Source organism: Sycon ciliatum, chromosome 6 (genome assembly GCF_964019385.1).
Source record: "Sycon ciliatum chromosome 6, ocSycCili1.1, whole genome shotgun sequence".
Lineage (NCBI taxonomy): Eukaryota > Metazoa > Porifera > Calcarea > Leucosolenida > Sycettidae > Sycon > Sycon ciliatum.
In genome coordinates, this window is record NC_088648.1 from 5,112,991 (window position 1) to 5,139,100 (window position 26,110).

Here is a 26,110-nt window from a genome sequence, read left to right on the forward strand (position 1 = left end):
CTATAAATAGTGGAAAGTACAGTAGGAAGTCAAAGTTATGATCTAGTTACTACCTCCGACGAGCGAAACATTTTTATGGTAGCGTTTTATATTTGTAAGTTGTCCCCTGAACTATGTGTATAGAAGGAATATGTTTTGTCACTTCAATTGTTTGGTGCTAGTCCTCTTGGAAGAGAGTCAGGAATGCTGCTCCTTTACTATGTTTAGTTATTTCTTCACCTTCACGCTGTTTTTGATCTGTTCAGCTGAATTTTAATTCCCGTAGCTAGGCAGAAGACGTTACTTCAGTAACGTCTGGCGCTAGCCAGGGTCCACACAGCTTTAATTTGGTGTTTGTTTGTTTGTTTGTTTGTGTCACGCCTGGCGCTATCCCGTATCAGTCCCGTACTGTACCGTACCAGCAAAGACAGCTGGCCACAATATTTTTGTTTGTGCCATCGACATGCCTGGCGCTATCCCGTACCTGTCCCGTACCATCAAGAGTACGGTACCCTCAAGAGAATGAGTATATATGCGAAGTGTATCGGGGGAATGCATTCAGTGCAGTAACATTTTGTGTTCATTTGGGTGCGAGGCCGAGATCCCACAGCAGGCTGGCTCGCTCCTCCTCCGTCTCCGCATCCTACACCCACCATGAGAAGGCAAAGAAGCGTTCGTACGAACAGCGCTTGCGTGATGTAGAGCATGCCTCGTTTGTCCCGGCCGTGTTCTCTACGACTGGCGGCATGAGCAAGTGTGCGTCAGCTATGTACAAGAGAATTGCTGTGTTGCTTGCAGAGAAGACCGGTGAGTCCTACTCCCTCACCATGGCGTTCATCCGGTGTCGTCTTAGCGTAGCGCAAATACGGGCCAGTGTAATGTGTGTCCGTGGTAGCCGATCCATGTTTTCTGCCCATGCTCCTGTCGCGTCATCTGCAGCTGTGGTCGCTGCGGAGGCATCCATTATGGCTGACTGAATATTGTCATATAGACTGTTTTCACAGCCACACCGGCTCATTTTTACTACTTATTATTTGCCATGGCGACCCCGTAAGTCCAAATAGCTGGCCAGGCAGGGTTGGGCCTTTTTTTCTTTTTCTTTTAAATTTCGTTGTATCAGTGACGGACAACTTGCAGGCTGGCAGGGCCGCCTGTTGACCAGCCCGGGAATCGCGTGTAGGCCGATAGCATAATAATTATAACGTATATACAGCCATGTAGATGTATAGCAGGAAGTCATATTATGTAAACGACTCCCTGCTATATGGGGAGATTATCTGGAAAGAAATACGAAGTAGGGAGAAGAGTAAATGCAATCAGAATGGATGTTAGTTGCCGTCAGTATAATAATAATAAGAAGAAGAAGAACGCCCGTGATCGGCAGAGTCAGCGCCGGTCCCAGGAAACGTCACTACAGACATCCCGTCGACTCCAGAACGCCCGTGATCGGCAGAGTCAGCGCCGGTCCCATAGCTATGCAGAACACGTTACTTCAGTATCTCATTGAAACGTTTTTGCAATACAATGATGTAGCTGATCAAAGGAAAACACATTTCCATCAGTTCTAACAACATGCACGATGAGCTAGGCAACAAAGCATAGCGCAGGGCCCTGAGCTTCCAAGCTCTCTCGTTTTTTCCACACGTACATGCCTCCATTTTTTCCTTAGACATAATGTATATGCTGCAGAGCTCACTGACTTGTCAGTTTGAGCACTCTGGCAAGGTACATTCGGGCCTGGTTTAAATATTGTTTTGGAAAGTATATTTTTCATGGCTACCAGGTTCGGCTTCATATCCTCTGTGCTGCGCTAATGAGCCCACAAAGGACAAAACAGCCCTGTCCGCAGACTGAGTATTTCGCTACTGCTCTTGTAGCAGTTGATTGGAGTTGAGAACACACAAATGCTTCATCCACAAATCACGGAATGTGCTGGATAGTTTGAATTGTGCATCCGCACTCACCTACTTGGTACTTCCCAGGGAAGAGCAGCAACGAATACAACTAGTTTGCCGTGTGTGCGTTTGAGAGAGAGAGGGAGGGAGAGAGAGAGAGAGAGAGAGAGAGATAGAAGGAGGGAGAGAGAGAGAAAGATAGAGAGAGCTAAAGATAGATAGATAGATAGATAAATAGATAGCATAGCGTAGCCAGCAATCGCATGTCATCGCGTATATTGAACATTAATATATTTTGCAAATTGACCGTTTTTCAACATCACTTTTCATCGAGGACGAAAAAAAGTCGGCCGAACAAAGCCTTTAAGAAAAGCACTATCCCGTCCACTTCACCATTACAATACTGATATTGGAACGAAATGAAACGACTAAAAAATCCACAGGAAAACTGTACGACCACCGCAGAGCGAACTTTTGTCTGAGAATCAGTTTCTTGTCTTGTCAATGTATGAGGAATACTCTTTAATCAGCTACATTATGTACCTTTGTCGCTCTCTACTCCTTTTTCAAGGCACGGAAGTCATCTGTCCACTTTCAAACCGGTAACAAGACATGCTAATAGTCCTATTCAGCTGCTCCACGGGTGCGGGTAATGTTGACCAACGGCCGCAGAGCAACATCCATTCCAGAAAACAGCAAAAATAAGTGAAGCTTCATGCTTGAGTTCATGAGTACATGAGTAGAAGTTATGCATTAATTAGTCAATTTTCAGTGTTTCTGCTCAAAACAGCAACTAACTTTGGCTAGCTACAAAGATTACATCGAAGTATTAAACAACAACAGTATGCTTGCACCGTCTTCTAACCCCTCCCCGCAACCCTGAACGACCGGCTTGAGCCCATCCAACGGCGTGCCGCTCGCCTCTGTTTGCATCTCCCCCTCTTTGAACACAGAACCCACTCCGTGCTGCTGCACCGACTCAAATGGCCATCACTCAGCAGCCGCCGTACCCTGTCCCATATCCTTCTTGCACATAGCCTGCATCATATATATGCACCACCACACCTTCTTGCAATTCACCTACCCCGAATACAACCCATTCGCACGCTCAGGTTCCCCGAACATTTGAGCTACCCACAACACGTAAAAACTGGCTAGCAGCTAAACTTTGATCTCTCTGTATCTGATCCCCGTGCCTGTAATTATTTTTCTCGTATTGGCCACAGGCCATCGTGAGAATAAAAGATTTCAAACAACCATTTTCTTCAGTTTTTTTCGGTAGAAGGCTTCTGCTTGTGCTTGGCCCAGGCCAAAGATCACACCTCGAAGAAGTACGAAAATTACAACTCCCAGATGTCCTCGATTGCTGGCCATGGCTAGACAGATAGATAGATAGATAGATAAATAGAGAGAGACAGTGACAGAGACAGAGAGATACACAGAGAGAGAGACAGAAGTGGAGAGAGAGAGAGAGAGAGAGAGAGAGAGAGAGAGAGAGAGAGAGAGAGAGAGAGAGAGAGAGAGAGAGAGAGGAAGAGAGAGAAAGAGAGATAGAGATAGAGAGAGATAGAGAACAAGAGAGGTGAATAACTAGACAGATAGGATAAGAGCGAGAGTGAATGAGATAGAGAAAGAGAGAAATAACATGTGAAATGTAGTTGCCCATGATGATCCAGCCAGTGTGCTGAGAGTGCTTTGGCTGATGATTGCACACATCATTAAATGCAGATTTACTACAAATTAGCCTTGCCCTGCTGTTGTCCTATGATGAGCAATAGAGTGAAAGTGGTCACAAACACTTACTCTGACACTCTGGATTGTGATTCCATTTTCCACCGCTAGAGCAAACGACTGAAGAGCCATCCGATAAGCTGTAGCCAGTGTAACAAGATATGATTGCTACAGCGCCAATCGACTGGTTATGTGTGAGAACCATGCCATTGTCAGGAGATTGTAATGGAGCACAATAGTCAGGTATAACTGCAGGAACCAAGGGCACAAGAATCAATAAGAGAGAAAGATATAACTATGGTGGACTCAGTAGGCATTCGTTTCGAAATTGGATAAGCCTCCATTTTTTCCCTTAGCACTCTGGCAAGGTTACTCTGGCAAGGTACATTCGGGCCTGGTTTAAATATAGCTTTGGAAAATATACTTTTTCATTTCTATCAGGTTCGGTCTCATTTTCTCTGTGCTGCACGGATGAGTCCACAAAGGACGAAACAGCGGTGTCCGGAAATCGAGTATTTTGCTCCTGCTCTTGTAGCAGTTGAGCACTCTCGTGTGGGGTGGTGCCTTTGGTGCTTGCTTTATGGAGAGTTCAGTGACTTGCAAATTTGAGCACTCTGGCAAGGTGCGTTCGGGCCTGCTTTAAATAGTTATGGTATTCACGGGAAAATTTAATTTTCAATGCTATTTGGTTCGGCCTCATTTTTTCTGCACTGCTCTGATGAGTCCACAAAGGACGAAACAGTTCTGATTGAGTACTTCACTCCTGCTCTTGTCGCAGTTAAGCGCTCTTGTGTGGGGTGGAGATCACACACATGCTTCTTCCGGTAATCACGGAATGTGCTAAATAGTTTGAGCTGTGCATCGGCACACAACTACTTGGTACTTCACATGGAAGAGCAGCTAGAATTACAACTAGTTTGCTGCGTGTGGGGTTTGGAGAGAAAGAAAAAAGAAAGAGAGAGAGAGAGAGAGAGAGAGAGAGAGAGAGAGGGAGAGAGAGAGATAGAGAGATAGAGAGCCTAGAGAGGGAGAGAGAGAGAGAGAGAGAGAGAGAGAGAGAGAGAGAGAGAGAAAGAGAGAGAGAGAGACAGAGAGAGAGAGAGACAGAGAGAGAGAGAGAGAGAGAGACAGAGAGAGAGACAGAGAGACAGAGAGACAGAGAGACAGAGAGACAGAGAGACAGAGAGACGGAGATATAGAGAGATAGAGAGACAGAGAGACAGAGAGACAGAGAGACAGAGAAACAGAGAGACAGAGAGACAGGGAGACAGAAAGAGAGACACAGAGAGGGAGAGAGGGAAACAGAGATGAAGAGTGAGGGAGAGGGAGGGAGGGAGGGGGGGGGGGAGAGAGAGAGACAGAGAGAGAGGAAGAGATAGATAGGGACAGAGACTGGTAGACAGGAGAAAGACAGAGATTTATACTTGTGGTGTCTCTCTCTGTAGTACTAATGTTACTACTCTGCACTACTTCACTATCTATGTATTGCGCATGCGCACAAGAGCTTCTTGTTCCTTTTTAGTCTGGTCTTCTTCCAAGGCTTTTTCCAATAACAATAATGACTTGATGATGTTTGATCAATGGTTGGTACATAACAATTTGGCGACGAAGTAAAAGGATGGCCAAACAGGCAAAGTTAGAAGTATTTGATACTGGAGATTTCGAGGAGTATGCGGAACGTCTAGAGTTCTTTTTTATCGCAAATGACATTGGGCAGTTGGCCAGCTCTGCAAATGCTGCACAGAAGGATGCTGCGGATAAGAGAAAGGCTGCAGTACTCATCTCCCAGCTGTCAGCCAGCGCGTATACGAATTTAAAGAATTTGTGTCTTCCGAACAAACCTGGAAGCAAGAAGTACAACGACATTGTCAAAATCCTGACCACTTTCTATCGACCTCCTGTGAGTGCTGTTGCTGCGACGCATCAATTCAATCAAGCAGAGCAGAAGGAGGGAGAGAGAATTGTTGAATTTTCAGCTAGACTGAACGGGCTCGCTGTTGACTGCAAGTTCGGAGATCATCTGGACCGCGCCTTGCGCGACAATTTTGTAAAGGGTTTGGTTTCACACGCCATGACCAAGGAGATTCTCAGCAAGGCTGAGGATTCGGACACGTACGCCACCACAGTGGAGAGAGCTACGTTGTACGAGACAGCGTACAAGGATGCTGCAAGATTTGAACCTGCAACGACAGTGCATGCAGTGAAGTCGAGACGTCCCGGAGACAGCGCTCAGAGAAGTGAGAGAATGAGGTCAGCAGCCAGCACCAACGCCGAGAAATGTTTCCGTTGTGACAAACCTGGTCACAAAGCCGCCGACTGTTACTTCAAACAAACTGAGTGCAGGTACTGCAAGATCGTTGGCCATATCGAGAGAGCTTGCAAGAAGAAAAAAGCCCGAGCCGTGAAGTTCGTCCAGACCGAATATGACGACCAGGAAACCGGTGAGATCGAACCTGTGTCTGTGCCTCTGTCTCTTTACTACGTGAATGGAAATGCATACTCGAAAGTGGGTCCTTTCAAAATTGACGTAGATGTAAATGGGGCATCTGTGAATATGGAAGTAGATACAGGGAGTCCCGTAACGATCTTGAGTGAAAATGATTTTGTGCACGCAAACGGAAATTGCGAAAGGCTGGAAAAATCTACTATACGAATGCAAGGTTATACTGGTCAATCTATTGAATGTCTGGGTGAGATGTCACTACCTATCACTATCGAGGGTGACTGTCAACCTGTACTTGTACGTGTTGTATCGAATGGTCCATCCCTGCTGGGTCGAGACATGTTGTCAAGGTTTAAAATGCCATGGCACCTGTTCATTGAGCAAGAAGAAAACAGGCGTCAGCGAGTAAACCATGTGCGCGTACAGGATCTGATTGAGCGATTCCCAGAACTGTTCGACACTGAGGAAATTGGCAAATTGAATACAACGCAGATCACTCTGCATGTGGATGAATCAAATCCAGTGTTTTGCAAGGCACGGCCAGTACCCTTTTCGGTAAAGCAAAGATACGAAGAGTCACTGGATGCACTGGTGAAAGACGGAGTGCTCAAGAAAGTAGATCATGCTAAATGGGCATCACCAACGGTACCAGTAGAAAAACCAAATGGCAAAATACGACTGTGTGGCGATTACTCGTTAACAGTAAACAAGCACTCGGATTGTGAACACTATCCATTGCCAACACTTGAAGAGCTACGTGAAAAATTGGCAGGGGGCTGTAAGTTCACGAAATTGGACTTATCACAAGCCTATCATCAGCTAGAGCTAGATGAGGGAAGCCGAGCTTTCACTACCATCTCTACTCACAGAGGTCTGTTTGAGTATACGAGATTACCGTTCGGCATAAACTCGGCTGTGTCAATCTTTCAACGAACTATCGAACATGTTCTTGCGGATCTACCAGGCTGCATGGTGTACATTGACGATATCTTGATTACGGGTGCTAATGAAAACGAACATATGGCAAATCTGGAAAGGGTACTCAAACGTCTGCAGGAAGTTGGGCTGAAACTTAGACCAGACAAGGTGCGAATAATGGAAGATTCAGTTACCTATCTTGGACACCGATTTTCTGGAAGCGGAATGTCCCCCACTTCAGAAAAAGTGTCAGCTCTACGAAATGCGAAACCACCTGCAGGTGTCGCAGAACTCCAATCATTTATTGGGTCCGCTACCTATCTCAGTGCGTACATACCGAATTTTGCCGACATAATGGCCCCATTGTACACCTTGCTGAAAAAGGATGTGAAATGGCACTGGGACCAACGAGAAAATGAAGCTTTCCGCAAGGTGAAAGAAATATTAACGTCGGATCACGTATTGGCAAATTACTACCAGGAAAGAGAACTAATCTTGCAAACGGATGCTTCCGGAAAGGGTCTTGGAGCCGTTTTATTACAACCGGATAAGAGAGGGGTGCTGCGACCTATCGCATTCAAGTCTCGAATACTCACGAAAGCGGAACAAAATTACTCTCAAATCGAACGGGAAGCATTAGCAATTGTCTTTGGGACAAACAAATTTCAACAGTATTTGTTGGGTCGTGAGTTCGAAATTCGAACGGATCACAAACCGCTTCTCTCAATTCTGGATCCATCCAAACCAGTCCCTACAATGCTGTCAAATCGGTTAAAGAAATGGAGATTGTCACTGATCGCATATCGTTTCAAAATCACTCACATTCCTGGGAAAAGCAACCACATTGCAGATTTCCTGTCTCGTAGTCCAGTCGAAGGAGTGCCAACTGAAGCTGAAATGGTGACTGGGCACGTTCTTTTAATCTCAGAGGAGGGCATTGCAAATGCAGATCTCGTGGCACAAGAAACAAAGGGTGATCCATTACTTGGCAAGGTACTAACCTACACTCGGAAGGCATGGCCTGTAAGTGTCCCCACTGAATTGTTACCGTACTTCGCTCGAAGGTTTGAACTGACAGTGGAGGGTGATGTACTACTTTGGAATGATAGAGTAGTGATTCCGAGTTCACTTCAGAATGTTCTGTTGGGTGATCTACACTCAGAGCACATGGGCATAGTCCGTATGAAAAGAGTGGCGCGGAAATACCTGTGGTGGCCAAATCTTGACAACCAATTGGAAGAAACTGTGAAAATGTGTGATATTTGCCAGGCAAATGCTCGCTCACCACCGAAATCTTGCGGAACCTGGACTTGGCCTTCAGGACCATGGCGTCGAATCCACCTGGATTTTGCTGGACCTTACTTGGGTAAAATGTTTCTGGTAATTATCGATGCTCACACCAAGTTCTTAGATATCGTCCCAATGACTCATGCTACGACCAATGGCGTCATTGAGGCACTACGGCACTTGTTTGCGATTTTCGGTTTACCCGAGCATTTGGTGTCTGATAATGGCAGTCAGTTCACCAGCGAATCGTTCCAACGCTTTGTGCGTGAAAATGGCATTCATCACACGAAAACAGCGCCTGGACACCCAGCTACTAATGGGCTAGCTGAACGCTATGTTGGGTACTTCAAAGAGAAGATGAAGTTAATGACCGTGGATCGGTGTGATGAAACGCTCAACACAAAGTTGTGCCGTTTCTTACTGTCGCATCGCACGACACCGTTGGCAAATGGAAAAACTCCAGCGGAGCTTATGTTTAACCGCCAACCCCGTACCCGTTACGATGTGTTACGCCCCTCCGAAACCAAGCGTAGTGTGGAGCGTTTTGAAGAATCGCTAAATGAACAACCCGAGTTCACAAATGGTCAGACAGTATTTGTTTTGAACTTTGGGCGTCATGGTAGCAAATGGATTCCTGGTATTGTGTTGTCAACTCTGAGTTCGTACAATTACCAGGTGCAAGTTGGAGACAGTGTTTGGAAGAGACACCGTAACCAGATCCGACCACGCGCTCTACCAGCTAGCATGTTTGCTACCGACAAGGGTGAACAACCACCGCAACTACCGGATACTCGCCATGCTTCTCTCAACGTGAATGGAAGTTTCAGTGGACAGTGTCGCGAGTCTACACCAGCTAACAGCAGCAAGGAGTCAAGTCAACCAGCTAACAGCAGCAAGGAGTCAAGTCTACAAGTGCCAACTCCACAGTGCGCTGCTCAACTGACTGGATCTGAACAGATTCTGACGCAAGATACACTACCTGAGACAGATCAGAGTAGTAAGTCGTCCAGCAGTGGTAAGTCTGTTACGATCGCTGTGCGTCGTTCTTCGCGTCAGTCACATCCACCTGGCAGACTGATTGCTTCCCAGTGAGTCTAGGATTGCCTGATAGACTGGTGGACTGATTATGACACGCTGATGGACTTTTTCAATATTGGGACATTATGATAGATCGATTGTTAATTATGTCGACTGACATGATTTCTAACCTTGGAACACTGTGTATTGTAGTTGACATAATTATTACCGTATATACCCCATCTGCGAACATAGATATCTATTAATACAGTCAGTATCTGTATCACAAGTAGATTACTGACATTTCATATTACACTAGTACTACTTTGTGCATGAACGATAAATTATATTTTTTTTGTTTTTTTTTGTTTTTTTTGCTTGTTTTTTTTAAGGGGGAGGAATTGTGGTGTCTCTCTCTGTAGTACTAATGTTACTACTCTGCACTACTTCACTATCTATGTATTGCGCATGCGCACAAGAGCTTCTTGTTCCTTTTTAGTCTGGTCTTCTTCCAAGGCTTTTTCCAATAACAATAATGACTTGATGATGTTTGATCAATGGTTGGTACATAACATACTAAGAGAGAAAGCTAGAGACAGAGACACGCAGCGAGGAAATAGAAAACAGAGAGACAGAGACAGAGACAGATACATCGAGAGAGAGAGAGAGAGAGAGAGAGAGAGAGAGAGAGAGAGAGAGAGAGAGAGAGAGAGAGACATAGAGAGAGAGAGAGAGAGAGAGAGAGAGAACGAGAGAGAGACAGAGACAGAGAGAGAGAGACAGAGAGAGAGAGGGAGAGAGAGTGAGAGAGAGAGAGAGAGAGAGAGAGAGAGAGAGAGAGGGAGAGAGAGAGAGAGGGAGAGAGAGAGAGAGAGATAGATAAATAGATAGCATAGCGTAGCCAGCAATCTCATGTCATCGCGTATATTGAAAATTAATATATTTTGCAAATTGACCGTTTTTCAACATCACTTTTCATCGAGGACGAAACAAAGTCGGCCGAACAAAGCCTTTAAGAAGACAACTATTCCGTCCACTTCACCATTACAATACTGATATTGGAACGAAATGAAACGACTAAAACATCCACAGGAAAACTGTACGACCACCGCCACGCGGACGTTTGTCTGAGAATCAGTTTCTTGTCTTGTCAATGTAAGAGGAATACTCTTTAATCAGCTACATTATGTACCTTTGTCGCTCTCTACTCCTTTTTCAAGGCACGGAAGTCGTCTGTCCACTTTCAAACCGGTAACAAGACATGCTAGTAGTCCTATTCAGATGCTCCACGGGTGCGGGTAATGTTGACCAAGGGCCGCAGAGCAACATCCATTCCAGAAAACAGCAAAAATAAGTGAAGCTTCATGCTTGAGTTCATGAGTACATGAGTAGAAGTTATGCATTAATTAGTCAATTTTCAGTGTTTCTGCTCAAAACAGCAACTAACTTTGGCTAGCTACAAAGATTACATCGAAGTATTAAACAACAACAGTATGCTTGCACCGTCTTCTAACCCCTCCCCGCAACCCTGAACGACCGGCTTGAGCCCATCCAACGGCGTGCCGCTCGCCTCTGTTTGCATCTCCCCCTCTTTGAACACAGAACCCACTCCGTGCTGCTGCACCGACTCAAATGGCCATCACTCAGCAGCCGCCGTACCCTGTCCCATATCCTTCTTGCACATAGCCTGCATCATATATATGCACCACCACACCTTCTTGCAATTCACCTACCCCGAATACAACCCATTCGCATGCTCAGGTTCCCCGAACCTTTGAGCTACCCACAACACGTACAAACCGGCTAAGGGACCCCCTATCTATGCTTCTCTTGATCTCTTTAATAGCATTCCACTCAGCCTCCGGCAAATCAACCCCAGACGAGATTTCAAAGCAAACATCCTACCACTTGTCATCTCTTCCGTAGGTACTTGCTCACATTGCTCAGCACATCTATAGCTCCATTGTGCCCAGCCTATGTGACAAACTCCCTATTGCCATCGCTACTGCCTCAGCAAGCAGCTAAACTTTGATCTCTCTGTATCTGATCCCCGTGCCTGTAATTATTTTTCTCGTATTGGCCACAGGGTTTTTTTTCGGCAGAGGGCTTCTGCCTGTGCTTGGCCCAGGCCAAAGATCACACCTCGGAGAAGTACGCAAATTACAACTCCCAGATTTCCTCGATTGCTGGCCATGGCTATACAGATAGATAGATAGATAAATAGACAGAGACAAAGACAGAGAGAAACAGAGAGAGACAGAAGTAGAGAGAGAGAGAGAGAGAGAGAGAGAGAGAAAGAGAGAAGTAGAGAGAGATAGAGAACAAGAGAGGTGAATAACTAGATAGAGAACAAGAGAGGTGAATAACTTGATAGATACACAGAGGCAATATGCTTTGGTTCTGCAAGAGTGCTCAATGCCTGATTCAGGCAGAGCGGCGTATATAAAGGCACACAATGAAAACCTTGGCAAACAACGGAATTAATTTGCCAAGGTTTTCATCGTGTGCCTTTGTGTAACTAGATAGATAGGATAAGAGTGAGAGTGAATGAGATAGAGAAAGAGAGAAAAAACATGTGAAATGTAGTTGCCCATGATGATCCAGCCAGTGTGCTGAGAGTGCTTTGGCTGATGATTGCACACATCATGAAATACAGATTTACTACAAATTAGCTTTGCCCTGCTGTTGTCCTATGATGAGCAATAGAGTGAAAGTGGTCACAAACACTTACTCAAACACTCTGGATTGTGATTCCATTTTCCACCGCTAGAGCAAACGACTGAAGATGCATCAGATAAGTTGTAGCCAGTGTTACAATACACGATTGCTACGGCGCCAATGGACTGATTATGTCTGAGAACCATGCCGTTGTCAGGAGATTGTACTGGATCACAATAGTCAGATATAACTGCAAGAACCAAGGGCACAAGAATCAATAAGAGAGAAAGATATAATTATGGTGGACTCAGAAGGCATTCGTTTCGAAATTGGATAAGCCTCCATTTTTTTCCCTTAGCACTCTGGCAAGGTTACTCTGGCAAGGTACATTCGGGCCCGGTTTAAATATAGCTTTGGAAAATATACTTTTTCATTTCTATCAGGTTCGGCCTCATTTTCTCTGTGCTGCACGGATGAGTCCACAAAGGACGAAACAGCGGTGTCCGGAGATCGAGTATTTTGCTCCTGCTCTTGTAGCAGTTGAGCACTCTCGTGTGGGGTGGTGCCTTTGTTGCGTGTGTTATGGAGAGTTCAGTGACTTTCAAGTTTGAGCACTCTGGCAAGGTGCGTTCGGACCTGCTTTAAATAATTATGGTACAGGTCCTCCCTCGTTAGTAGATAAACTCTGGGCCATCGAAAAAGTTATCTTATAACGAGACTTATCTTGTAGCAGGACTTGCAGCTAAAGGTGAAATAGGCACTACTTCGTACTTACCGGGGCTACCCTCGAAACAACATAAATTATCGATGCTTCAACTCGTTATAAGATAATTGAAAATCTCCAACATAACTCTTCCTTGGATGCAAACGATCGTCCATATTCACGAATACATAAACATAATGCGTTTCCTCTTTCGGCTTTATCCAACGTGGTTTGGCCTTGGTCCTGCATGGTCAATATTGTCTTATACTGAGGGTTTGGCACTCCAGGGACCTGGGCAAAAGGTCGTTATAACGGATTTTATGTACTAACGGATTATGTTGTAACCGGACCTGTAAACAGTTGTATAGACCATGTTTCGCCAGGGGGTTTCAGATTTCTATTTACTAAGGGGTTTATGTTCTAACCGGACTCGTTATAATGAGGGAGGACCTGTATTGGAAAATTTAATTTTCAATGCTATTTGGTTCGGCCTCATTTTTTCTGCACTGCTCTGATGAGTCCACAAAGGACGAAACAGTTCTGATTGAGTACTTCACTCCTGCTCTTGTCGCAGTTAAGCGCTCTTGTGTGGGATGGAGATCACACACATGCTTCTTCCGGTAATCACGGAATGTGCTAAATAGTTTGAGCTGTGCATCGGCACACAACTACTTGGTACTTCACATGGAAGAGCAGCTAGAATTACAACTAGTTTGCTGCGTGTGGGGTTTGGAGAGAAAGAAAAAAGAAAGAAAGAGAGAGAGAGAGAGAGAGAGAGAGATAAAGAGAGATAGAGAGAGAGAGAGAGAGATAGAGAGAGAGAGAGAGCCTAGAGAGAGAGACAGAGATAGAGAGAGAGAGAGAGAGAGAGAGAGAGAGAGAGAGAGAGAGAGAGAGACAGAGAGACAGAGAGACAGAGAGACAGAGAGACGGAGATATAGAGAGACAGAGAGACAGAGAGACAGAGAGACAGAGAGACAGAGAGACAGAGAGACAGAGAGACAGAGAGACAGAAAGAGAGACACAGAGAGGAAGAGAGGGAAACAGAGATGAAAAGTGAGGGAGAGGGAGGGAGGGAGGGAGGGGGGGGGGGGGGAGAGGGAGAGACAGAGAGATAGGGAGAGATAGAGAGGGATAGAGACTGGTGGACAGGAGAGGGATAAAGATTTATACTAAGAGAGAAAGCTAGAGACAGAGACACACAGCGAGGAAATAGAAAACAGAAAGATAGATACTTCGAGAGAGAGAGAGAGAGAGAGAGAGAGAGAGAGAGAGAGAGAGAGAGAGAGAGAGAGAGAGAGAGAGAGAGAGAGAGAGAGAGAGAGAGAGAGAGAGAGAGAGCAGAGAGAGAGAGAGAGAGAATGATAGAGAGAGAATGAGAAAGAGAGAGAGGGAGAGAGAGAGAGAGAGAGAGAGAGAGAGAGAGAGAGAGAGAGAGAGAGAGAGAGAGAGAGAGAGAGAGAGAGAGAGAGAGAGAGAGAGAGAGAGAGAGAGAGAGAGAGAGAGAGGGAAAGAGAGAGAGAGAAAGAGGGGAAGAGAGAGGGAGAAAGAGAGAGGGAGAGGGAGAGAGAGAAAGATAGATAGATAGATAGATAGGTAGATATACAGATAGACAGAAAGACAGACAGACAGACAGACAGACAGACAGACAGACAGACAGACAGACAGACAGACAGACAGACAGACAGACAGACAGACAGAGATAGAGATAGAGATAGATAGATAGATAGAGAGAGAGAGAGAGAGAGAGAGAGAGAGAGAGAGAAAGAGAGAGAGAGAGAGAGAGGGAGAGAGAGAGAGAGAGAAAGGGAGAGACAGAGCAAGATAGATGAAGAACTAGATAGATAGGATAAGAGTGAGAGTGAATGATACAGAAAAAGAGAGAAAAACATATGAAATGTAGTTGCCCATGATGATCCAGCCAATGTGCTAAGAGTGCTTTAAGCTGATGATTGTGTAGAATAGGCCAATGATTACTTGAGTACTACTGTAATCGTACATTTGAATTTCGTATTTCCTGCTCCTGTCCACGTGACGAATCGCTGGCCTTGTAAGCCGCGCTCATGCTCACGTGCTCCTTGCTTTCTCTTCTCCTCTATGACAAATTTTACTATCGATATGAGCAATTTGAGTGCCTGGTGAAGCCTGAGAATGGGAATCTTGTCTTAGGAAAGGGAATCCTACATTGGTGGCAGCAGTGGGATTCGAACCCACGCCTCCGGAGAGACTGGATGATGTCCTGAATGGCAGCGAATTGCTGTCTGGCCACTTCCAGATTCTGCTGCCCGTGTTCGCGCGAGTTCGGTCCGCTGGGCAGCGGTTCAATCTGAAGAAATGCTCCTTCTTCCAAGAGGAGGTCACTTTCTTAGGACACCGCGTGTCAGCGGAGGGCATATCCCCGGATGAGGACAAACTCATTGCGGTCAGGAACTGGAAGACTCCGAAATCTGTCAGAGCTGTCCACAAGTTCCTTGGCTTCGCCGGATATCATCGCCGCTTCATCCGCGGGTTCGCCCAGCGTGCTGCTCCGCTGACTGCTCTGGCAGGCAAGAATGCTCCCTTTGCATGGGAGAAAGCTTGCGAAACGGCATTCCAGGTGCTGAAGCGTTCGCTTACCAGTGCGCCGGTGATGGCGTGCCCCCAGTTTGAAGATTCAGCGGGTGCATTCATTCTGGACACCGATGTGAGCAATGTGTCGATTGGTGCGGTCCTCAGCCAGGTCCAGGATGGAACTGAGCGACCAATCGCATACAGCAGCCATGTACTGATGAAAGCTGAGCGCAACTACGATGCTAGCGATCGTAAGGCCCTTGCGCTGGTCTAGTTTGCGGAGTATTTCAGGCACTACTTGTTGGCACGACCATTTGTTGCCAGGACGGACAATACTGCGTTGACTGCACTCCGGAACCTGAAGGAACCCCGTGGACGGAAAGCACGTTGGCTTGACTGTTTATCCGAATATGAATTCCGAGTCGTCCACCGTCCAGGTCGCCAACATCTGAATGCTGATGGTCTGTCGCGCTTGTTAGCCAAACCTGAAGCACATGTGCACAGTGAGTCTCCGCCACTGGCACCAACGCCGCCGCAAGATGCTGCTCCGGCTCCGCCGCCGCGAGATGCTGCGCCGGCTACATCCAGTGGTGCCACCGTTGAGCTGAATGATCTATCATCTGCTGCCAGTGGCGGATTTAGAGGGGGGGGGGGGGGGGGGGGGCGAAGGGGGCACGTGACCCCCCTTCAAAAGCGCCGACCGACTTTTTTTTTTTACTGATCTCGATCGAAACCGAGCTCGCGCGCACTTCCTGTGTAGATGACAAGACCCAGTCGCTGTACTGCATGCACTGTACACATTCATGCACTGGTTCACCGGGTCCGTAGATCGATACGCGGTACGCGTGTACTGAACTTGTGAACTGTCAACTCTCGTCGCGTCGATCTGTATTCCGCGATCCGCGATCCGTGCGCACCAGAACTACGGTTTTGGTCTAGTACTGCACTGTACTCGTACTACGAAAACTAAGACGGTACAAGTGCAAGTACACAGTCCAAAACTTCGCATGGCAATGCGTAGATTTTCCTGTCCTTGCCTTGCAAACTTCACTTGCCTTGGCGTTCGTTGGCGTCTCGTTCCCAAATGTCCAGCGTATTTTGACGATTCTGCTTGTTGCACCGGTCACAACAGCAACTGTTGAGCGCAGCAACTCCGCACTTGGCTACATCAAGACCAAGTTGCGCAGCACCATGGGCAATCAGCGTCTCAACGACCTGATTCTACTCTTCGTCCATAAGGACATCGCCCTTGATGTGGATGCCGTCATCGACCGGTTTGCACGGATGAAGCCCAGGCGTATGCTGCTTTCCAACGCAATCACTGCTGATAGCTGAACTAATAGTACGAGTATTTCACACTTGCATACCAGCATTAGAAATTAATCATTTAACTATACAACTTGAACTAAATAATTACATCAATTCATAAAACATCACAAACATCATAAAACAGGTCTTTTTCCGTTTGGTTGGTACAATTGCTGATTGTTATATTATACCAATAGTGCCCATACATTTACATGTTCGAGTATCACAAAAGTCATTGTAAAAGTAAACTTGTTCCATTGAGCCTGTAGTGTGCCCCCCCCCTTGTTTCGGATCCTGGATCCGCCACTGTGCTGCTATAGCTGATGCTCAACGCTCTGATGACATTTCTGGTGTTAGTCGAACTGTCAAGATTATCTGGTCACAGATTGATCAGTTGTCTTTGCATCATTGGATTCCGTCTTGTATGTACTGCCTCCTTTTGAGGATCAAGACCACGTTGGTGAGTCACCCCGTCTGGTCGTACCATGCTCACTTCAGGAGCGAGCCATGATCGCCGTACATTCTCTTCCTACTGCTAACCATCCTGGTGTGGAGAAAACCCTGTCTCAAGCTCGTCTGCGTTTCTACTGGGTTGGAATGGCTTCTGACATCACCGAATTTGTTCGATGCTGTCACACCTGTGCACAGATTCGAGCGAAGAATCAAACAAACCATGCACCACTTCAGCCAATTATTGCCGGTTATCCGTTCGAAATTGTTGCCTTGGACATTGTAGGTCCTCTGCCTGAAACGTCACAGGGCCATAAGTATCTCCGGATATCTGCCGTCTCCTTGGTATCCGGAAGACGCAAACCACACCGTATCATCCTTCTGGCGATGGTCTGGTGGAGCGCGTCAACCGCACTCTCCTAGGTCTTCTGCGTGCCCACATTACTCCAACCAGTACGGAGTGGGATGCAACGTTCCCTCTCGTCTTGTTGTCATATCGTGCTGCAGTGCATAAGTCCACTGGATTCAGTCCAGCGCGCCTTCTGTATGGTGCGGATGTCCGGTTACCAGCTGATATTGTGTTCAAATTACCTTCGCCACCTTCCACTGATATGCATACCTATGTCCGTAGTCTCGACAATTCTCTGCGGAATATTCACGTTGAAGCCCGTCATAATGCTGATCTTGCTCATGCGTCTCAAGAACAGTTCTATCACCGTCGCGGTCATGGTGAGCCTTATGTTGTCGGTCAGCAAGTATATCTTCATGATCCAGTTATCCGTGCTGGCGAGCACCGTAAATTTTATCGTTTCTGGTCTGATCCACATACTATTGTGTGTGTTCATGGTCCGACATCATACACGCTATTGCTGAATGGAGTGGAACGTACTGTTCACTTCAATCGCTTGAAGCCAGTTACTTTATCGTGCCCAGTTACCTTACCGTCTTCTGTCAATGATCTCCCCGACCCAGTGAGTTTGTCAGCTAATGACTTTGTCCCTGTTGTGCCACATGATGCCGATGACTCTGTGCCGAGTACGCCTCCGTTGTCGCCGCATGTTGCCGTATCACCTCTACCTCCTCCCTATTGCTACTTCAGTATTAGTGCGTCGATCAGGCCGGATCCGCACTGTTACTGCGAGATATGGTGACTATGTTTTGTAGTAAGGTCATTGTATACCCGTAATTGTTTCTTCTTCTATATTATAACTTTAATTGTTTTGCCCTGCTTGCCTATTATTCACGAGGCCGTGAATGGTGAGAGGAGGGGAATTGTGTAGTATAGGCCAATGATTACTTGAGTATTACTGTAGTCATTGCATGACGATTGTTATTTCTTACATTTGTATTTCGTATTTCCTGCTCCTGTCCACGTGACGAATCGCTGGCCTTGTAAGCTGCGCGCATACTCACATGTTTCTTGCTTTTCTTTCTCTTCTCCTCTATGACAAGTTTTACTATCTGTGATATCCGTACTAGTGAGCTACCTCACGTGATAGATCATTATCTTTCTACTCCTCTACTCTAAGTTTGTATCAGCCGCGCATGCTTTTCCGTTGTGCTGCTGAGCTTCTCTGTCGTTCTAGCTTTGATCTTGAAGTCAACCGTTCCCCTTTTGTCTTGTCCTGAACTGCTCTGGTGCGATCATAATACTATCGATATGAGCAATTTGAGTGCCTGGTGAAACCTGAGAATGGGAATCTTGTGCTAGGAAAGAGAATCCTACAATTGCACACATCATGAAATACAGATTTACTACAAATTAGCCTTGCCCTACTGTTGTCCTATGATGAGTAACAGAGTGAAAGTAGTGGTCACAAACACTTACTCAAACACTCTGGATTGTGGTTCCATTTTCCACCGCTAGAGCAAACGACCGAAGAGACATTAGATAAGTTGTAGCCAGTGTAACAAGATATGATTGCTACGGCGCCAATCGACTGATTACGTGTGAGAACCATGCCGTTGTCAGGAGATTGTACTGGATCACAATAGTCAGATATAACTGCAAGAACCAAGGGCACAAGATTCAATAAGAGAGAAAGATGTAATTATGTTGGACTCAGTAGGCATTCGTTGTCCTATAAACAGTGGAAAGTACAGTAGGAAGTCAAACTCATGATCTAATTACTACGTCCGACAAGCCAAACTTGGCGCGTATTTTTATAGTTCAAATGACTCGAAATAACTCACGCTTCACAATCGAAAATAGAGATCTGCTCACCAAAATGAAACTTGTTATTGCTCAACAAGGACGTAAGAGAGATCGGTTAGTCTGAATCACTCTCCTCTGATTCAGAGATCTCAGCGTCTTGTGGAGAGGAATTGTCGCTGTCGTCAGACGAAGGTGTGACTATAATAGAGCTTATTCAGTTGCAGCAAATAACTCGGCTGTGATCGCTCTGCAAATAACTAGGCTGTGATCGCTCTGCAAATCTCGCTGTTGCTTCTGTGTGCTGTGCTTGAGAGCCACGATGTTGAGGATAGCCATTTCCGCCGCCACTCTCCAGAATGCCGTAGTAATAACTCCATGGTTTTGCTTCGACATACGGAAGAACGACGATTCTCCTTCACAGAATGGAAGCACGCGCACTTGTGCTGGTACAGGGAAGACTTGCCTGCCTCAACAACCGTCTACCTCTTGACCATCAAAGACTTCGTCAAACGATTTTACCGGCACTTGAAAATACTAGTACGCCTTGGAATGTATCGCTTTGAATCTCAGCGATTACAGCCTTTCCTGGTGAAGTGAGCCCTACATATTTGTTAACCTATTGACACTACACAGAAGAGGGAGATTTGGATTCCAACAAAAGAATATTTTCAGCTCCAAAGAGATAAACCAAAGTATCCACCTTGTGCGTTCTTTGTTCTCTGTCGCGTCCTCTTTGTAACTGACACGAATACCGTGTGTGTACTTGTACCCGCATTTACACCCAAACAGGCAACCACATCATTCAAATTCATGTAACTGCATGTTGGAGTGGGATAGAAAAGAGAGACAGAGAGAAAAAGTGGAAGGGAGAGAGGGAGAGACAGAGACAGAGATACAGAGAGGCGGAGAGACAGGAGAGAGAAAATGGGAAGAAGAAAGATACAGTCGACCTACCCTTATAACGATAACCTCTATAACGATATTACCCTTATAACGATATTTTTTCTGGCAAACCAAATCACTCCATTGACTTGTGTATACAATGCCTTACCTCTATAACAATATTGCTATAACGATATTACCCCTATAACGATATAAAATGGGCTGACCAATCGACATTTTCCATTTTTATAACAATATCTAGCAGGGGATATGTAAAGCCCACTATCAAGGTAGGGCAAGCTTCACTCGATAAGTCGCTGGGACATGATGAAGTGCAATGGGGGCACCAGTAGGCACCTTGCTGTGTACACAATGGGCATGTACGTCAGTTTTCTGCTATAAAGAGTGTAAAAAATGAACAAAATCCATGCATTATGACGTATGTGTATGAAATGTACCAGTTACCCTTATAACAATATTACCCTTATAACAAGATTTCTTGGTTTGACGCAAATATCGTTATAAGGGTAGGTCCACTGTAACTAATTTCGTTGGTCAGGATGATGAATCCAGTGTGGTGAGTGTACTTTTCACTGATGATTTCATCTATCAAGAAACACAGATTTCCAAGAAACCAGCTTTTCTCTACAGTTCTAGCGTTACAATTAGTTTCTCACCCCCCCCCCCCCCCCCCCCCCCGTTGCACCCCCGTACCTCCGTTGCACTTAGCTCTCACTTCAGTTCTATTGTCTCACCTTCCCGCATTCTATTTTAGCACTATATTTTGTTCTCGTAACACAATATTGAATGTATATTTATTCATTGTTCAGCATTGTTACTCTTCAGTCGCGACTTTCCACTGATGAATGTGACAAGAAAATCGATCTTGGTAAACTTTCATGACTTCGTTGTAGTGTGGCGATGACAGCAGAATTTGTTCTCTTTATTGCTATTATAAAATGTTCTACAATTGTTCCACTTTGAGGAATAGTATGAATGCGGTCACATAAACTTACTCTCACACTCTGGATTGTGATTCCATTTTCCACCGCTAGAGCAAACGACTGAAGATACGTCCGATAAGTTGTAGCCGGTGTTACAAGACACGATTGCTACGGCGCTAATCGACTGATTATGTGTGAGAACCATGCCGTTGTCAGGAGCTGTTACTGGATCACAATAGTCAGATATAACTGCAAGAAGCAATAGTGGACAAGAAACAATAAGAAAAAATATAATACATTATATGCTGTGTGCGTTATGCAGAGCTCACTGACTTGTCAGTTTGAGCACTCTGGCAAGGTACTTTCGGGCTTGGTTTTAACATTGCTTTGGAAAATTTATTGTTCATTGCTATCAGGTTCGGCATCATTTTCTCTGTGCTGCTCTGATGAGTCCACAAAGGACCAAACAGTTTCATCCGCAGATCGAGTATTTCGCTCCTGCTCTTGTAGTATTTGAGCACTCTCGTGTGGGGTGGAGATCACGCACATGCTTCATCCGCTAATCACGGAATGTGCTGGATAGTTTGAACTGTTCATCAAAACTCAACTACTTGGTACTTCACATGGAAGAGCAGCTACAAATACAACTAGTTTGCTAGTTTGCTGTGGGCAAGATTAATACAGATGGAGAGAGAAAGAGAGAGAGAGAGAGAGAGAGAGAGAGAGAGAGAAAGAGAGAGAGAGAGTGTGTGAGAGAGAGAGAGAGAGGGGGGGGGGGCGGGGAGAGAGAGATAGAGAGTAAGTTACATTCATAAAGACAGGTAAGTCTAACAAATGAGGACTGAGACCTCTACAACAGGGTTTTTACGCTTGAAAGCAGGTGCACGATTTAACAAGCAAGTTGTCAGTCTAGATTTTAAGCGCAGACGGAGAAAAAATGCGCAGAATTTTTGTAATGAGATGAAAAGCAGAAATAATAAGAAAATTAATAATAAGAAAAAATGAAATGAAAGCCTGCTCACAACCCCGCCCAGCCTTGCGAACTGGGTATGGTGGATTAAGAACCCGGTTCAATGCTCGAGCAAGCGCTCTCCACTCAAGGTGTTCACAGCAACTAATAGGAACTCATATGGTGAAATTATAGAAAAGAAATAATAAGAGAAAGAGAATAAATTTCAACGCACCTCAATAAACGGAGCCCCACATACAGTACCTCAGAAAAGTGGATCTTCCGACCAGTGTTTTTGTTGACGTAGCAACCAGATGATGTAGCTGCTTCGCAGAGACGCCTTACTGCACAAATTACAAATAAATTTTATTCTTCGATTAGAAAACCCAAGCGCTTTCAGAGCCCTCCGAAGAGAGTCCGGGATGAAACCACGCACACCTACCTCAACCGAAAAAGAAACGACCTGCCACCCGTTTGCTCGGCATTGATCGGCCAGATCCGCATACCGCCTGTCCTTCCGCGAGTTACTGACACTGAATCTGTCCTCAGCACAAACTGTCAACTCCATCCAGAATACAATCCTACGACTCGTAGACTACAGAACTATATCTGGTCTTAGGGTGGTAAGTGCAACACAGCTAGGGAAAGAAATCTTTGCACTAACTGAGTCGACAAGAAGTTTCCAGTCTGAGGCCGCTGAACGGAGATCATTCGTAACCAACTTCCGTCTGGACTGAACGCGAACTGGCTTCTCTCCCGCCTTGCAAAACGAGATGAAGCCAAGGTCATTTGAATTTTCGGTTTGTACGGTGTTTGCAGCAGTGCGGATTCGAATCTCCTCACGCATGTTCCTGACGATGACCCCGAGTACGTTGTCGTGCTTCCAGGTGTAACGTCCCTGGTCCAGCGCTACGCGACAAGCGCCAAGCACGTGGCGCGTAGTACAGGCCCAGGAGAGAGAGAGAGAGAGAGAGAGAGAGAGAGAGAGAGAGAGAGAGAGAGAGAGAGAAAGGGACGGACAGAGAGACGGACAGAGAGACAGAGAGGCAGAGAGAGAGACAGAAGGAGACAGAGAGAGAGAGGAAAAGAGAGACAGAGAGAGACAGAGACAGAGAGGCCGAGAGAGACAGAAGGAAACACAGAGAGAGGAAAAGAGAGGCAGAGAGACAGAGACACAGAGAGACAAAAGAGAAAGAGGGATAAAACCAGACAGACAGACAGACAGACAGACAGAGAAAGAGAAAGACAAACAAAGATAGGCAGGGGAGGGAGAGAGAGAGAAAGAGAGAGAGTGAGAGAGCAAGAGAGATGAATAGCTAGAAGGATATAATGAGAGTGAGAGTGAATGAGATAGAGAAAGAGAGAAAAAAACATGTGAAATGTAGTTGCCCATGATGATCCAGCCAGTGTGCTGAGAATGCTTTGGCTGATGATTGCACTCATCATGAAATGCAGATTTACTACAAATTAGCCTTGCCCTGCTGTGGTCCTATGATGAGCAATAGAGTGAAAGTGGTCACAAACACTTACTCTGACACTCTGGATTGTGATTCCATTTTCCACCACTAGAGCAAACGACTGAAGAGACATCAGATAAGTTGTAGCCAGTGTTACAGGACACGATTGCTACGGCGCCAACCGACTGATTATGTGTGAGAACCATGCCATTGTCAGGAGATTGTACTGGATCACAATAGTCAGATATAACTGCAAGAACCAAGGGCACAAGAATCAACAAGGGAGGAAGATGTAATTATGTTGGACTCAGTAGGCATTCGTTGTCCAATAAACAGTGGAAGGTACAGTAGGAAATCAAACTTATGATCTAGTTACTACGTCCGACAAGCCAAACTTGGCGTTTTTTTTAGTTCAAATCACCCGATATAACTCACCCTTCACAATCGAAAATAGCGATTGATTCACCAAAATGCAACTTGTTATTGCCCAAAAAAGACGTAAGAGAGATCGGTTAATCAGAATCAGTCTCCTCTGATTCGGAGAGCGCACGTTCCTGTGGAGAGGAATTGTCTCTGTCGTCAGACGAAGGTGTGACTATAATAGAGCGGATTCAGTTGCAGTAAGTACCTCGGCTGTGATCGCTCTGCAAGTCTTGATGTAGTTTATGTGTGCTGTGCTCGAAAGCATATGTTTACTGCACAAATAGAGAGGTTCTGCAAAACGAAAATGTGTACGAACTTTCGCTCTACGTCACATAGTGAGAAACTTCGCACGAACTTTCGCAACTTTGGAGGCGAAACTTGCAGGGAACGCGAAATGAACTTTCGTAGGAAGTTTCGTGAGATTGGGTCATGTCGTAGGTGCACTTGGCGCGTGCAAACTACGAAAATGTGCAGAACACAAAGTTCGTGCGAAAATTCGTACACATTTTCGCAAGGCCTGTCGCGAAACTTCGTTCGAATTTTCGTTGTGCAGAACCTCTCTAATGTCGACCTCTATTCAGTCACTCACAAAACAGCCATTGTGCTAAACCGATCTTTAGTTCTCTATTAGAAGTGCGCGATGTCATCTCTCTCCGGCTATACATAAAGCGGTACAAGCACGTGCATTCCTACACATGCGTACATAGCATTAGGGGTGAATGGGGTGATTCAGGTACCTGGGTGCCCGCCTGTTTAGCTGCTGATCCGTTAGCAAACGATTACCCGTTAGTCGTGAACGAAGGTACAGTACGGATTCATTAGCTGGCTTGGACAGTCGTACAGTTCGACTCATAGTTGGAATTTTTTGTTGGTTGTTTGATCTTGCTTCATACGACAATTTTGACTGTTTTGCATGTAGCGCATGAGGCCGCTGACAGGAGATCAGTCGTAACAACGCTGACGCCGAGACCTCTGGTTGGTTGAGTTGCTCCCAGCGCATCAGCACGTCGTCCCTACATGCCCTATGTTTTGTCCTTTTCCTCGTTTCTTTTTGTTCTCCACCTGTTTTCCAGTAGGGCTGTGTCAGTAGTAAAAAAAAAAAAAGAAGAAAAAAGAGAAAGAGGGAGAGGGAGAGAGAGAGAGAGAGAGAGAGAGAGAGAGAGAGAGAGAGAAAGAGAAAGAGAAAGAGAGAGAGAGAGAGAGAGAGAGAGAGAGAGAGAGAGAGAGAGAGAGAGAGAGAGAGAGAGAGAGAGAGAGAGAGAGGCAGAGAGAGACAGAAGGAGACCCAGAGAGAGAAAAAGAGTGGCAGAGAGACAGAGACACGGAGAGACAAAAGAAAAAGAGGGAGAAAGCCAGACAGACAGACAGACAGACAGACAGACACACCGACAGACAGACAGAAAGACAGACAGATAGACAGACAGACAGACAGACAGACAGACAGACAGACAGACAGACAGGCAGACAGACAGGAAGACAGACAGAGAAAGAGAAAGACAAGGAGAAGAGAAAGGAAGGTAGAGGGAGAGAGAGAGTTGAATAGCCAGATAGATATAATGAGAGTGAGAGTGAATGAGATAGAGAAAGAGAGAAATAACAGGTGAAATGTAGTTGCCCATGATGATACAGCCAGTGTGTTGAGAGTGCTTTGGCTGATGATTGCACACATCATGAAATGCAGATTTACTACAAATTAGCCTTGCCCTGCTGTGGGCCTATGATGAGCAATAGAGTGAAAGTGGTCACAAACACTTACTCTGACACTCTGGATTTTGATTCCACTTTCCACCACTAGTGCAAACGACTGAAGAGACATCAGATAAGTTGTAGCCAGTGTTACAAGACACGATTGCTACGGCGCCAATGGACTGATTATGTGTGAGAACCATGCCGTCGTCAGGAGCTGGTACTGGATCACAATAGTCAGATATAACTGCAAGAAGCAATAGTGGATAAGAAACAATAAGAAAAAATTATATTCTATGTCTCTTTCCCTCAAACCAGTTAATATTATATGCTGTTTGCGTTATGCAGAGCTCACTGACTTGTTAGTTTGACCACTCTGGCAAGGTACTTTCGGGCTTGGTTTTAACATTGCTTTGGAAGATTTATTTTTCATTGCTATCAGGTTCGGCATCAATTTCTCTGTGCTGCTCTGATGAGTCCACGAAGGACGAAACAGTTCGTCCGCAGATCGAGTATCATGCTCCTGCTTCTGTAGCATGTGAGCACTCTCGTGTGTGGTGGAGATCACACACATGCTTCATCCGCTAATCACGGAATGTGCTGCATAGTTTGAACTGTTCATCAGCACTCAACTACTTGGTACTTCACAGGGAAGAGCAGCGACAAATACGATCA

At 45.6% G+C, this 26,110-nt stretch overlaps 1 protein-coding gene across 1 annotated transcript in view; it reads right to left on the reverse strand.

The window, feature by feature from the left end:
* LOC135819231 (sushi, von Willebrand factor type A, EGF and pentraxin domain-containing protein 1-like) overlaps positions 1–26,110 on the reverse strand; it is a 157,894-nt gene that overhangs the window by 23,556 nt on the left and 108,228 nt on the right. Inside the window, exons 17-22 of the mRNA XM_065332398.1 lie at positions 25,506–25,682; positions 23,400–23,576; positions 20,993–21,169; positions 18,768–18,944; positions 12,002–12,178; positions 3,678–3,854 (exon numbers count right to left, since the gene is read on the reverse strand). Coding sequence (XP_065188470.1) covers positions 3,678–3,854; positions 12,002–12,178; positions 18,768–18,944; positions 20,993–21,169; positions 23,400–23,576; positions 25,506–25,682 — 1,062 coding nt within the window. The remainder of the gene's footprint in view (positions 1–3,677; positions 3,855–12,001; positions 12,179–18,767; positions 18,945–20,992; positions 21,170–23,399; positions 23,577–25,505; positions 25,683–26,110) is intronic.